Source organism: Pterocles gutturalis, unplaced genomic scaffold, assembly GCF_000699245.1.
Source record: "Pterocles gutturalis isolate BGI_N339 unplaced genomic scaffold, ASM69924v1 scaffold51653, whole genome shotgun sequence".
Classification (NCBI taxonomy): Eukaryota; Metazoa; Chordata; class Aves; order Pterocliformes; family Pteroclidae; genus Pterocles; species Pterocles gutturalis.
Window position 1 is genome coordinate 5244 of NW_010119945.1, and position 15380 is coordinate 20623.

General features: G+C 49.0%; 1 protein-coding gene across 1 annotated transcript; it reads right to left on the bottom strand.

Annotated features, from left to right (window-relative positions):
• Positions 1–790: 790 nt before the first annotated feature.
• Positions 791–12068, bottom strand: ZER1 (zyg-11 related, cell cycle regulator). The gene is made up of 15 exons (XM_010076703.1): positions 11805–12068; positions 10783–10933; positions 10055–10491; positions 8326–8502; positions 7899–8013; positions 7246–7392; positions 6849–7022; positions 5996–6211; positions 5264–5305; positions 4800–4919; positions 4231–4346; positions 3914–4102; positions 2885–2982; positions 2430–2532; positions 791–1359 (listed from the first exon to the last, which is right to left on the bottom strand). The coding sequence occupies exons 1-15, from the start codon at positions 11960–11962 to the stop codon at positions 1302–1304; spliced, it is 2301 nt and encodes a 766-aa protein (XP_010075005.1). The 5' UTR covers positions 11963–12068; the 3' UTR covers positions 791–1301.
• Between the last annotated feature and the right edge of the window lie 3312 nt (positions 12069–15380).

Sequence of the window (15380 nt, forward strand, 5' to 3'; positions counted from 1 at the left end):
CCAGTGGGAGTCAGATAAAAATAGCGCCTTCTGCTTCCCAGAAGAGGGGGAAGATGCTGGGGTGGAACAAGAGGTGCTATTTCATGGGATTGGCCTCGGAAGGGTGCCTGGGGACTCCCCAGTCTCAGGAGGGGACTTTAGCACCTCCAATTACAGCACTTGTGCTACAGTAGCTTCCAGAAAAGGCAGATGACTTTGCCACTGAGCACGGCTCGCACTGCTGGAGCCTGAGAAAGAATGGAACAGCTCCAGTCCCTTACGGGGACTTGCACAAGTGGCACAAGCCGCTCTGGACTGGGGCCTAGTGGAGCTTATTCTGCAGAGGGGAAATACGCGCTCTGGCATTTGTAGCTCTTCCCCATAAAACAGAACACAAATAAAAAGGTGGTGGAGGACTGGAATGAAGATGCGTAGCCCTTTGTGAACAAACCTTGTTCCTTGTTGCACAGGCTCCTTTAGAGAGAAAAGCTCTGTGTTGCCAAGGTTGTGTAACTGGTTTTAATGGTCATCCCTGGCCTGATGAGGCTGGGTGGGCTGGCAGATCCCACTGTACTGCCAAAGGGGACAAAACAGACTTCTTGACTTTAATGGGAATGTCTTACTTCCGCGTGACCCACATAGAGGTAGCAGTGCTTCCATTAATGTGAGTCTTCTATAAAAAAAACCCTTAAGGGAGTGAATTGACTTGAAAGATCTTTCCTCCCCATTTCTTCCATGTACAAATATCACTAAAAAGGTCAGTTCTTTTGGTCTAACTCTCTGGTATTGTGCTCCCCAACCTCTCTAACCAAATAAATAACTCGTTGCTGCCTGTAACCCCATTGAGCAGCCAATACCGATTCAGAACTGGTGTTCTTGCAGACATTACAGGACCTCATGCAATACAGCAAAAGGGAATTTTCTAAAAAGTGGGAAATAAAAATCTCACACTAGCAATCACACAACTAGGTCTTCAAGCTCATGGTCATTTGAGGCTCTCTGTGTCGCCTAAAATTAAAAGGTTAAAAGATACATAATGTAGTTGTCTTTGTTTTTTGTTTTCTTTTTATACAGAAATCATACACACAGAACTTCAACCTGAAACTTCATAACAAAAAAAGTCCACTAATTTAAGGAAAGCATTTTGTTGTGCAAAAAGTCCCTCCCCCCTTCCCCAGTTCACCTTCATCTACTGAGGGTCTCACACACACACATAAAGTTTCCTTCCAACAGGCGAGTTGGTAAGAAAGAGTCCTCCCTATGTACAGTGAATTAGAGAGAAGCTGGATACAGTGCTGGCGAGAGGCGTGAGGTGATTGCCTCTATCTGGAAGTGTCCATGTTCTCCTCCTTAAAGTTACTGCAGTGCTCTATAACTTTCCTAGGGATAAAACAAGGACAAGGAGAGAGGGTTTAGTTTAAAGCTTGTTGCAGGTGTGGGACAGTAACGTAAGAACTGTCCAACAGCTTGGTGTCTCTGTAAATGCACGCTATTTGCAGCAGGCAGTCTCTTGTGGGATATGCATCAACCAATACTGGTGTCAAAACCAGTGCACTCCATAAAAGCAGCTCAGAGCTCCCAGTTCATCCCCTCAGAATGTCAAATCATATTAGTATATATCCAGATCCATATGTGACTGTTCATTCATCACCCCCATATCCAAGCTGTCAGACAACTTTTAATCACATCAGGAAACGTGTGTATGGATGCCTGTCATTCGCTCTGCTGTCACCTGTCCCTGCTGCTCCTATTTTAATTTACCAGTCCTGCAATGTCCCATCGCCACACGCCATCTGCCTAACGGTGAGAGGCTTCAGTCCCCTCCAGCATTTATCAACCCTTCAGCCACAGGGAACGCCTGCTGCCAAGGTGTGTATTCCCAGCTGATCTCTACCTCTCTCTTATATTCCTCCTGCAGATATGAAATCATAGCTCTCGCTTTGCCAGTGATTTGAAACTGCAGCTGGCTTTTCAAACTCTGAAAGAATGCCTCCAAAGGGAGGTCAGGTAATGCAGTAAGTCAGGGAAGCTCATAAAGGTGATGGACTCTCGCCAGCTTTTGAAGTTTCCTCTCATTTTGGCTGTGCAGTCAACAATTTTCATGACAGGCCAGTAAGATTCTGGACGGGGAGCCCACACAAGTCTGGAGCATAGCGATGATCAGAGACGATCTACATACAATGCAGTTAGCGATCTGGCTCCCCTCTCCAACGCACCACTTCTATAACCAGTTTGCCTGGCATCCATCAACCCTGAGTGATCTGTGTGTACTGCCCACCTCTAAACCCCTCTCTAGTCTTCTGTTTTCATCTTTTTCCTGCTCTTCTCCTGTGTTCACTTCTCACCCCTCATACACACCACTACAGGCCTTTCTTTGGCAGCCTTACTTGATGTAGAAGAATAAAAATTAAATGAAAGCTAAGTTTTATGAAAGGACATTGGTTTCCTACCGGGCCATTTCCTTGGTCTCTTGCCGTGCTGAGGCCATTTTAATCATGTCCTTCAGAAGGGGAATCCCACCTTCTTTGGTCAGCAGCGGGCAGTACTTGTCAGCTGCAGAGAGAATAAAACAGATCCTTGTGAACCTTCACAAGAGCGGTGCAGAGAGTGACAGGAGGGGAAGGAGAAGCCTGTGGCCTGAGAAGTCACAAAACTTTTATTTTTTTATGGAGCCAGCTTGCAAGGGTTGCCCTGGCTGTGAAAACAACGGACACAAAATGCCCGAGAACATAAGAGCATGGCCAGAAGGACCGAAACATTGAAGGAATTTCCTGCGCACTAAATCTCACTGGTTTTTGTCTGGCTGTGCTGCCTGGACATTCCTGCAGCATTCTCAGAAGGTTCTCTCTACCTACACAGCTAAACTTTTACAGTGCAGTGGATGTGATTGGAAAAGGGAACTTACGGTAGACAGAGACCAGGTTATACAGCGCCCAGGTAGCCCAGTGCTGGCTGACTGGGGAGATCCCTTGTGGAAGAAGTCGAAGGATCGGTTCAAATGACCTGCACAAGAATATTGCAGAAGTTGTTAAAAATCCAAGAGCTGCTTCTTTCAGCACCTTTGCCACTCAAAGCGATAGAAACCCTGTGCTCCCAGATACCATAGCAGTAAATCCATTGGCACGTCAACGATTCTGGAATTGAAGACTACGGCTGTGTCACATGCAACGCTGGCAGGCGCACAGGCCCTACCGCTGCAGCATAAACATGCTGCCCAGATAAATAGCTGCGAAGAATGCAACTGAGTCCAAGGACTGATCTCCACCCTTTGCCTTTCCTCACAACCCAGCAGCACTGAGCTTCCTGCACAGGGGCCAAAGCAAAATGACACCCAGCTGAAGCTGGCAGCTCACGTGCAATGGTTGGTGTGTTTTTCTGACAATAATGCGTCTATAGGGTAGCTCAGGCACTGGAATGCCATTCATTCTGGATCCCTGCCAGGCGCGGTGGCAATACAGAGTACCTGACACCCTCTGACAGGAGGATTCCACCAGTTGTATTAACCCTCAAAGGGATTTCTGCAAACGGTGTCTAAATATCTAAAAGCTACAGCAAACTATGTGACTTGGAAAAGCAAACAGACTTCAGGAGGTGAAGGCCAGCGGTTTCAGAGAAAAAGGCTTAGGCAGTCCCAGATAGTCAGATCGTGGATTTCCTGAACTACACAACTTCACCAGAAACATGCAGGAGGAATTCTGTTGGACTCCCACACCTCTCCCATAGGAATTGCCTGGAAAGGTGTCTAATTCCAGCAGCCTGTGTAACAAGTTTCAAAGCAAGATTTAACACCCTCACTAGAGAATATCTCCCTGAGGATGCTTCTTCTTCACTTGAAACAGAGCCTCCATGCTGGGCCGTACCTCCTCCCTTCTCTCTGTTGGTGCTTGCTTCCTGTGACAATCCTGGCTCCTACGTGAGCCAAACTTTTCCTCACCTGTAGTTGATATTTCTCCTGGAGTTGATATCCCAGCTCTGGATGGCTGTCCACATCCTCTTTACAACTTCCTCCCGGTGGGGCTCACATATACCCCAAGCCTCTGGACCATCAAACATGATATGGGAGAGCACACCGCAGGCATTATAGGAGACCTCAATCCCATCTGCTTTGCTCTCCAGCAGGTTGCTGCCGAGAGAAGAGAACATTTAGAGGCACTTGTGCACCAGAGGTTTAAAAGTTTCCAGGTGATGCAGGAGCAGAGCTCTGGAGCATTCACCCTGCCCCAGCCCAGCTGTTTGTTAGCAGGCACTCACCTGAACACACTGATGAACTGGGAGGTCATAAGCTGTGGGCGGAGCTCCTTCACCTCTGCTACGTTACCCAAGAGGCCCAGCATGTTGCGATGCAGCTCCTGTTTCTCCGGGAACTCCTAAGCAAGCGAAGAACAGGATTATGCAACTGTAGGGCCATGGTGATACTGACAACAAACAAACCCAGAAAAAGATTGTACAGCTTGTCTAGAAAGGCTGTTTCACAACAGTCAGCAGTGGTTCCTTAGCAGATACCAAATGGAATCTCCAGTGTTCAAGATACAAGTGAAATTAAAGAATCAAGGCCAGGGCCCAGTATTTACCGTTGTCCTACTGAGTGGGGACTGTAGAAAAGATGGGGAGAGAGGAAGATGTGTTGAGGGTAAGTTTTCCTGTTCTCCTGGTTGCGTGGATGGATGCAAGAAAGAAGCAAATACGCAAGCTTTTTCCTTTCTGCTTGTTCAACATAGGAAGTACTGCTGATAGAACAGCACAGCCAGGGATCCTGCCCAGGCCCCTGCATCTCCCCTGCTAACGTCAGTGTTCCTCCAGAGGAAATCAGATATACTTACTTTCAAGCACTCCAAGAACAGTTTCATGCCACTGTAGTTAAGGAACATCTCACAGTTATCAGGGGTCTCATCAGTAATGTTCCAGAGGGCACTCCAGGAGAACTCCATCACCTGGTCACACTACAGAGCCCAAGAGAAAGGGACAGAAACAGAGCTTCACTGATGTGAGAACCCAGTGCAAACCAGCCACTGGTTTCCTCTCTGGTATCACCCTAGACGGCTCCAGAGGTAAGAAAACCTTGTTATTCACTTCTAATTTGTAAGCAAGTAGGTTTTTTGTTTAATATTCTGCTCCTCCACCCCCTTCACGTTCCCCTGCCCCCACCCTGGGCGAGGAAATTCTGCAGCACCAGCTGAGATGTCTTGTGTTTGGCAGAGAAGCTGTCACTCTGGACTGATCTCTATGCCTAAGTCAGACTGAAGAGAAAATCCTCTATGTATATGTTTTTGGGGGAAGCACTCACCATTTTATCAGCCAGCTTCTTCTGAATCAACTTGAGCATTGTCTGTGGGCAGAGGAAGAGGAAGAGTGAGAATAGTTCAAGAATCACAGAGCTAAAACTAGCAGCTATAGCACTGCGGGGCTGGTTACAGCCAATTTGCAGGCATAGGCAACTGCGATCCCTTGTAGAGAACCCACTGGGTATCTCTTTCTCTAAACCAGTGGGACTGGGTTATGTTCAACGTTGCAAGCATTCACAGAGCTGAAGCATGTCACAGACTCGAGCTGTCGAGTCTGCAGTCAAGTCAGTTTTGATTTGTACGACAAAGCCTGGAACGTGGTGTAATGGCACCAAAGCAGCAGCTGCTGCAGCTCTTGGAAAAGGTGAGGGATATGAGTTGACATGAGTTGGGAAGCTGATACAAACTCAGGGAGATGCAGAAGGAGCTAGTCAAAAGGTGGTACCAGTTCTGGGAGTGATGTGGTGTGGTGGAGAGGTACAGTATAAGGTCACACTGCTTCCCCGCTGTCACAGCCAGCCTGGCTCTGAGATCATGACTTCCAGTGCTGGCAAGCCAGTAAAACATGTCCCGTGGAGGGACAGGTTCCAGGACAGTCAGCAGTGCTGGGACACTAGTTCCCTCCTGGGATACTGTCAGGTTGGATCACTGGCTGGATCCACCTGGGGGACTGCTGCAAGGGAAGTGTGCTAGCCCGGGTTAAGGGTAAGTAGACACCCTGGGACCATACCAACCATGACAAACCCCATCTTGCCCACAGCTTCTTTATGATCGTTGTCCACCTGGCAGACCAGAGCGTTACAGAGGTGCACAGCAATGCGCTGGATAGACTCATCCTGCCGGCTCTGGTTGAGGATGTTCAGCAGCAGCTCGTTGACTCGGCGGTACTGGAACTCCAGCTCCTCGGGAATGCTGAAGTTGCACAGCGTCAGGCAGCAGTTTCGCTGCACCTGGGTCAAAAGGAAGCAAACACTGGGCCAGGTGGCTAAGGAAACATGGACCCATCCCCTCATGGCCCTTTGCTGCTTGGTACTGAAACCATCTTCCTGCTTGACTATAACCACTAGAATTCTTGTTGCCCTCCTGTCTAGCACTCTGCTTGAGCCGTGCTCTGTTGGTACCCTCTTCTCTCTCGCTGTCACTCTAGTCTCACATGGCCACACAATCACTTTCCAAGCCACTTCATCGCTGCCTGTGACTTTCTACCCTTCTGCAAGCCAGTGGCATCATCGTGTATGTCAGCTAGCTTCCAGTACAGGGTGTTGGCAGATGTTTCTTTCTGTTGACTCAACACCCCCAATGCTGTGTGTTGTACGCACCCTTCAACCACTGTAATCTGATAAAAAGGAGCCTTGCTATCATCGCTCTCTGCCCCTTGTTCTAGAGAACATTGTGTGGCCGGGAGTACCCTGCATGTAATTCCCATCACTGAGCAAAGGCAAGGAGCAGCTCTGGGCAACAGCTTCTCTGGTGTCTGCCTTGGCTCACGTCCTGGAGTTTTAGAAGACCCAAATGCTAACACCAGGCTGAAGACTTAATACAGGGAGGGAGGACTACGGGAGCCAAAGGACGCTGGGCTGCTCTTACTGTGACCTCCTGGTATGACTCCATGCCGTTCAGCACCACCTGGATGACCTGGCGCCGCAGCTTTACGCTCTGCTCCATGCGGTACTCGGAGTTGGTCAAGTAGAACAGCGCCGCGCTGCCCGTCACCTGGATGTTTTTGTCATCTTTGTGGCACTTGAGGGCTGTGATCACCAGCTGTGGAGAAGCAACATGAAGCTTCAGTGCCACTGACTTGCTGTGGAGCCTTGAAGTGACCCAGGCACTGCAGGAACATGCTTATGGAATGAAGGTACACAGTTCCACCACGCTACTGGAACGTTCTCCAGAATGGCCCGATACGGTGTCCCAGGGTGAAGAAAAGACTGAGGCTGCAGAATTTCCCTTGTAAGGGTGAGGTAAATGCTGGCATGGGGCTTACCTGAAGGGCTCGCAGCAGCTGGCTGCAGCGTTCGATACGGGCAATGTCAAAAAGGAGGTTGATGGCGCGGGAGGTGATTTCTGGCCGGTGTTCAGTGTAAGCCTCGATAGCGTTCAGGACTTGTTCTTCGTTCTTGTCTCCACTCACCTGGCATGGAGGAACAAAAAGAGTCAGGGAAGAAATGATGGAGGAAAACCAACATGAGAAGGGAACTCCTGAGGACAGATCTGGAAGGTCGAAGGGTACAACTTCCCTCTGCCCTGCTTTTGTAGGGTTTGGCCTGGGATGAGAGCAAAGAGGTTGAGTCACTTCTCAGCCCAGAGGGACAAGAAATGGCACCTTTGGGGCAGGAGGATGCTATTCACAAGTAAGGCTCCTATTGTCTTAAATCCTCTTATAGTCACAGACATCCTGGTCCTTCAGGCAGGATGATTTTTCCATGCCCTTGTCCAAAAGGCATGCTTTTTACCCTTGTAAAGGTACCGGTCTTGCCTTCTGGTAGTTTTCCTGCGTTATCAAGTAGCTATTGAAAGGTCAGAGCTCCGTTGTCACACCCACGACCCTCAGAACTCCACTCTACTGGCAGCTGGTAATTTTCATGTTCTTCCAACTTCTGCCAAGTACCCAGTGCCAATATTCTTGTAGGCAATTACCTTGTAGGCTGGGATATGTGTCAGGCGGCAGAGAGATGTTTCAAAAAGGCCCAAGAACTGGAGCGGTCGTTTCAGACCCCGGAAGGGAGCAATGCTGCTCTTTGCTGGCTCAGTGCTGAGAGGGGAGAAAAAAAAAAAAAAGAGATCATTCATGTTGGTACCATGTTTCTTCAGGTGTCTCCTGCCCCAGAGACAGCGACCTGCTCTCTCTTCACTCTGACTGTACCGCTCCATGGTGACAGTAGCTAGACCAGCTGTACACCAGTCGGCTTCTCCTAAATGTAACACTAGAAATTCACCCCAGCTGATCCTGTGTGAAGGGATAAACGTGTGCAACAGAAACAGCAGTAACTTTACAAGAGAACTGTTCTTAATTCATCTTTTAGTTATCCATCCAAGCCGACCTGGGTAATTGCTGTGTCCTTACCTCGTCTGGCCCATCTTCTCCTCCATGCTTGGGATCGTGCAGTTCTCCAGCATGGTGTGCCCTGAGATATCGAGCGAAGTGAGGTTTACCAAGTTCTCCACAAACAGGTTTAGAACCCGCCGGGTCAGCTTGAATTTGTAATAACTGGACAGATGGTCTCGGGAGATATCCAAGTGCCTGCAAATGACAGAGAGGAGCTCAGAGCCTGGAAAGCATCAGCTGGGGTTTCTGCCCCTACCAGAGGAAGATGACAAGCCAAGTGTGATTATTTTTATTTATTTATTGTTACTATGATTTCCTTCACAAGATGCAGGAATGTGGTTCAGTACCATCTGGCCCGGTGTCTAACTGAAGCAGGCAGGTATCTGGCAGAGGTCTGCGGAGCACAGTGAATCATTTGGCCACACATCACAAAGGAAATTGCTTCAGGCTCGGGAACTGCTTTTCCCAAGCTCCATCCCAGCAGCCACCTGAGCATTTCTGCCTGGTGATTAAGATGCAAGCCAGGATTTTTGCATCCCCAGAAACATCTGTTGCCTCATCCCACAAATTAAGTTACACAAGTTTTTGTCTGCCTCTCCAATCTTCTGTTTTTTCCACCCCAGGCTATTACACTGCCCTGATTTCATTTCTATTCAGGTATTTAACTGCTTAAGCTTTGGGGAAACCCTGATGCTGAGGGAGTGGTGGGACAACCTGACCAGGCATCATGCACAGGTGGGGTCCCTTACAGGACAGGGGCTGCTCCTGCCTGCCAAGCAGTAGCTAAGACCCTTGGGAGAGACTTTTGTAAGCTGCCTAAGAGAGGACCCAACATCCCACTCCCAGAAGTGTCTTCTACCTGTTGTAGACTAAGTTTCATTGCAAGTCACTGGGAGTTAAAGTACTGGGGTTTAGAAAATGTTCTCCAGGACTTCCCTGAGGCTCCCAGGCCATACACTAACGTGGTACCCCCTGGTGTCTGCAGTCAGCAGAGCCGATACCAAGTAAGCCATCGCACGGTATCCTTTGTGTGATTAGTAAGGCCCTTCTCTTTGGCTTGGAAAGTCCTGGATCTCTTTCCTGATACCGCTGTGCAGTTTGAATAGCAATTGTCTCGACTCTGTTTCAGGAAATCATTTCACTGTCAGCGCTGCTAGGGCAGGGGTGCCTATTTATTCACACGGCTTCTCCCTTGGTTGCACCATCTGTGCACAGTGTGCTTCCCCAGAGCACAGCCAGGAGACAGGCTGAGCCCAGAGTTTTTCCCAGTTTTATCTCAGAGCCAGGCTGAAACTTTGGATGTTCCCGTTTGACAAGGACTGAGCTTCACAGTGTGATTATCACTATATTAGTGTATGTGCACATCTGCAGTAATTCTTTGCCATCTCTCAGGTGTTCAGCTGCTCTGTTTTGTTTAGGGGGTGGGGTGGGTGGGGTGTTTTTGGGTTTGGTTGGTTTTTTCTTTCCTTTTTTTTTCTGTGTGCAGCTGTGGTGTGTGGGGGTTTTTTTTGTGGGGTGTGTGTGTTGCTTTTTGTTTTTCCAAGAGGCAGTTTCTGGCAACTGGTGTCCTTTTGCAAGCAAAATTCAGGCTGACTTTAGACATCTCAGAGGTACAGTGAGTCAATGAGCCTGCTCATGGGAAGGTTTAGAACTTCAAACCAGCAGTGGGTAGCTCTCCATTAGCATGCAAGTCGACCATTCCTAAAAGACAGGAAAAGGATAAAGAAGGAAGAACAGATCTGCTGACCTGAGCTTGCGAAGCTGTGCGATCACTTGGATGTGCTCCTCTGAAAGGTCCATGTTGTAAAGCACTAAGGAAACCAGACTGTCCTTCCACTGGGTCAGAAATCCCACGTCATTCAGCTGGATCCCAGACAGATCAAGAGCTGCAAGGGAGGCCAAAGGCCGAAGCAACGTCTCCACATTTACCCCTTCGATCAAGCGGCCCAGGTTCAGGAAGCGCAAGCGGCTAAAGCCTTCAAAAGTAAAGTCTTTGACCAACACCTGGCGAGTGGGGTTCACCAAACAGTCATCTTCACAGCCTCCGGGGTTCTCCTCCTCATAGAAGATATTGCAGCAGCCAAAGAGGCTCAGGGAGATCAGTGTGTGGCTGAAGCTCACCAAGGTTTGCAGACTCTTGGCTGTCAGCTTCTCACAGTTAGTCAGGTAGAGCTCAACAAGATCCTGGAAGATGGGAAATCAAAGTTAGAAATATTTTGCAGGTAGAGTGCCTACCCTGTTTGCTACACCTCCCACTGGGAGAGCCTCAGACCACACATCACTGAACCTGACCAGTGTCCCCATCCCGTTCGCTACAGTGGCTCTGGGAGCTGAGAAGGGAGAAGCTGAGGTTCTCCCAGAGAAAATCTGGACAGCGAAGGATGGAGTTTTGGGAACCTCTGTGTGCCTGGGAATCTAGCAGGTGCCCATGCAGCTATGCGAAGCAGCAGCGGGAGGCTGTCAGTGCAATACCACCTGCTTCCTGATGGCCTCCAGGTCCTGGTCCTGCACAATCTGCTCCTGCAAGTGGATCCGAGCCAGCCTGGTGCTCCGGGGATCTGAGAACAGGGTGAAGAAGCTTTCATGGGGTTCGAAGATGCTGTCTGTCTTCACCAACTCCACATACCTGTATTGGGGCAACAGCGTTAGCACAGCACAACACAGAGGCTCAGCTACAGCTCCAGCACCTTCGCTGGTTACGAGAAGATGTGACAAGTGTGTAAGTACACACAGACTTCCTCCTGATTGTCCAGAATAGCTTTTTGGGGTCATGGGAGCTGGCCTATTACCTCTTTGTGCCCAGAATCCTTAGGAGAATCTCAGGCAAGGATTTTGTGCAAGGTCACGTGTGTGTGTGTGTGAGCAAACTGGATTCTGGCAAGCACAGACTCAGGGATTTTTTTTTTCCCCTAGCTGTTTAAAGCTAGTAATTTGATTTTTTTTTTAATCATTATTTTTCAGAAAATTAATGAACCAAAGTTTTCTGCTAGACTTTGTGGGCAGGAGGTCAGCCAAGAGAGACTGTGATAGCCAAATTATACAACTCCCTGGAAACAGGTTGCTTTGTAAAGCTATGGGAGTAACAGCCTTAAAATTTAACATCTGTTAGCACTTTGCACTCTTATTTCTCTGGCTTGAGAGCGAACTGTAGTGTTTCAGTGGTGGGAAATGGGAAGGCTCCTTTGTTGCTTCCTGACATTCTTGGAAGCAGCAGTGACCTGTGTTTCACTCTGGGTTGACCTGTGTGGAAATGGTGATTTCCACAGAGACTAGAATGATATATAGCAGTGCAATAACCCCTGGGGACACCTCCTTCTGTAGTTAATGCAAATCCTTATTTCCAATATGAGCATCAACTGGGAAAAAAACCAGCCCTATGAATTTTTTTCCCAGCCACCTTTCCCATCACTCGTTTTACAGAGCCATACTCCCCCTTCCCTGAGCGCCCAGCTCCTTCCCAAACCAGAAAGCAGCTTCTCCACAGGCATGAAACGTACTCATTGACAAGTTTGTCACAAATCTCGCTTGGCAAGAAGATGTCAGGATGGAGCCGGAGAGTTTCATTGTCCAGTAGGTAACAGAGAGTCCCTTCCAAGTTGCGAAGGCAGTAATCTGTGCACAGGGCCATCAGTGACTCGGGGCTATCAGATGCCATCTCGATGGAAGTTATGGGAAGGGGAAGAGCAGAAGGAAGCCTTTGATTCAGTAGGTCTCTTCCTCAAATGAAGTTCCAGGATGAATTTACAGCGACATCAGGACAGCTATAAGCAGAGAGGGGGGAAAAAAAGAGATGCATTGAGAAAGGTACATTGGCAAGTGTATTGCAAAGCTGTTGGACCAGCAGGACGCTGATGGTTGTATTTACAGCCCATCGCTTCCTGACCTCGAAAAAACCTGCAGCATTTTGACCTCTCTGGCAGTATGCCCTTAATTCCGTAGGATCCCCACCCCCGGGGGACACTGCGGGAAGGAGTTAGCATGAAACTTGTTTGGAAATGAGGCTATGCGGCGAGAAAATGTTTCCCCAGTGCAGGGGTTATCTGGCTGAGAAAGGCACTCTGAAAGGGAAGTGGCAGAAACCACATCGCTTGGTTTCCTTCAGAGCGGGTTGGATAAACCACCAGAAAATTTACTGTTGGGACAATCCTTTGTATAGTCTCAGTGAGATCCGGTGGCACCGTATCTCATGCCTGTAATGCTGTTTGCCATCACTGCTAGTGAGATTTCACATCCAAGCTAACCTATTCCTGTAGCAGCAAGCCAGAACCTTCCTACGAGCCCCTGAACTCAAGTGTGAAGTGGATGGGAAGGCAGAGGGAAGCATACGGGCTGGTTTGGCTTCCCTTTGGGTGTGGTGTAATGCAAGGTTTATGCGTATGCTGGCCATCTGGACATCCAGCTCCCTGGGACGCGCTCACCCAAACCATTCCAAATCTGTCACGAAAAAGTGTGAGTGACGAACCTGCAAAAAGGCAGAACGCTTCTGACCGTCTTTGGTTTTCGTACAGGATAAAGGTTGGGCAAGGCAGAAGACTGAGGGAAGCTATTCCTGTCTATTTTTCTTATTTGAAAAAAATCTCATGGCTCTAGCATTAAGGCTTGCTCACTGGCACTCGAGGACAGCTTTGGAGCCTTGGAGGTGTTCAGCAGAAGTGACTGAAGACCACCAATGCCACTTCATCTCCAAAGGGTCAACTTTAAAAGCAACACTCATGTGAACCCTTCTGTATATCTCCATGGGCACACAAAAATTGTGTTGAAGTGGTTTTGGGTTTTTTTTATGTAAAATCTGTGTCTTAACAGTAGGTCTGCCCCTGCCGGCAGTGAGAACTCCAGTGCCATGGAGTCAGTTATTCTCCACGTTACAGCTGAGCTGCTGGGGAAGTTGTTGCAAAAGGTCCTTAACTCTGTTCCATTTCTGATCTTTATCCTGCAGCTGCAAAGATCAGGACACTTCTCTGTGCCTCCACCTCTCTGCTTCTCTGAAGCCTCCAGTGCTCTCTCTTTCCTTGCAGCATCAGTACCAGACAGAAGAGTTTAACTCCGGTTCCTCACCACAATCGCTGTCCCCAGAGGCACCCGGGGTGGAGCAGATGCTTGTCAGCCACTGCCTGGGCCACGACCCCCACACGAAGGACCAATTAAGGCTGTGGACAAGGTAACCTTTCAAACCCAGGCACCCAGTGGTCTCTGTGGGTGACAGGAGCACAGCTGTGACCCAGCCAGCCCGGCAGCCTGGTCTCGTGGCCTTCTGATCCCTCCCTGCGCTGCAGGATGGATTTTCATGCAAACACAAGGGCAGCGCAAGTTGGAAATCAAAGCTCCTTCCTTCCTTCCTCTGTGTTTCATTAGTTCTTCTTCTGAGGCTTCGGTGCCAAGGACAAAGAGTTGGCCATGGAATTAACCCCACAGAAAGGAGCCTCTCAACGGCACGTGGAGACCAGCAGAACAGCTCCTCGCTCAGCCATGGATCCATGCTGGATCACTGCTGCGGCACACCCACCCTGGGCCAAAGCTCGGTCTGGTGTAAGCAGACAAAACCTCACAGGGAGAAGCAGGCACAGGTAGTGAACCTGACTTGTGTTGTGGCTTTACGTGAGTATGACAGATTGTTTCTCCTTCCTATAAGCACCCTGGGAACTATCTCTGCAGGCAACTGGCAGGATCAAGTCTCCATCCCAAACTCCTCCTGACCCACCATTTTCAACAGCCTTTCCAGGGGCAGGTTCTCTTCTGGCTCAAGCAAGCACAAAAATTGTACTTAACATCCTGATCAGAGACAGCTTAAAGGGTGTAACCTGCTCTTCTGGGTCACTGAGTCCTGAGCTGGGGTCATAACAGCGCAAAACTCTGATTGCCCAAGGGTGCCGTGATAGCTTAGAGACCTTTGAGATGCAGGTGGTACGAACAACGCAAATGAGTAAGATGGTGGGTCTTCAGCTTTGAAAAAGAAGGAAATCCATAATCCACAGCCCTGTCCTTTGTAGTTAAGTCAGGAGAGAAGTCAGGGATGAAATGGGCCACGGTCTCGCTGGCTGTGAGGTCTCGGCTAAGGGATGGCAGGTGGGAGGAAGCTGTCCTGCACTCTGCACTGTGTCTGCTCTGGAGACAAATCTGCTTTACCTCCAGAACAAGTCCCTCTTGCAGGTTTTGCCTGAAGCTTGCTTGAGAGAATCTTTCCAGAAAGGCAAGATCAACAGGAAGATCTCAACCAGTCAGGAAACACGTTCTGCCATCCCTACCAGTTCCCCGGTGCCACCAGACAGGAGGTCCCTGTGCCCAGTGTTCTTCCACTGTTTACTACCCGTGGACAGAGAACTCAGAAACAAATTCCCATTGACAATCTATTATCACGTGCGGCTGGAAACGGCCAGTGCTTGGGACTTGTCCAAGCAGCTTAGAGCACTAAAGGGCAAGGACTGCCTCCTGCTGCTCTGACAAGCCTCTGTTCCCCCTCTGCTGAGACCAGCACAATGCAGCCGGTTGATCCCAGCCCTGCAGAAATCAGTGGCCCTCTAACTTCTGAGCTCCCCGTGATCCACCAACAAAATCCCATATGGAAGGTTAATGTAGAGGGAAGTGGTTAAACTGTCCCAGTAAATAACACCAAAGAAAAGCATTCATTCTCATGATTCGTGATGGATATTCGAGTAGCACCCAGAGCTGCTGCTGTGACCTTTCGTACAGGACATGCTACAAGCTTGTCTCTCCCTCCTCAGTCTCAAGACACGACACGTGGGCTGGGGGTGATGGAAGTGTCAATAGCTGCACTGATCAATACAGCCTCTAGTTATAAGCTCAGCGTGTTGATAAAAATAAATGAACTGGAGACGCTGACAAGTCATTAACATTTGCCTAACCATTATCCTCAGGCAGCTTTCCACCAGCACGTTGCCTGCCCAGCAGTGACACCAGTGCTCCCCAGTGCTGTCAGCTGTCTAGCGCCCATATTTTTGAAGGGTCACAGACAGATCTGTGAAACATGCTGAAAATTCAAGTGCAGGAATCAGAGTCACTACAACTACAGCTGCTGCTATTTTTTCCAATTTATTCCTCTAATATATTTGCCTCCA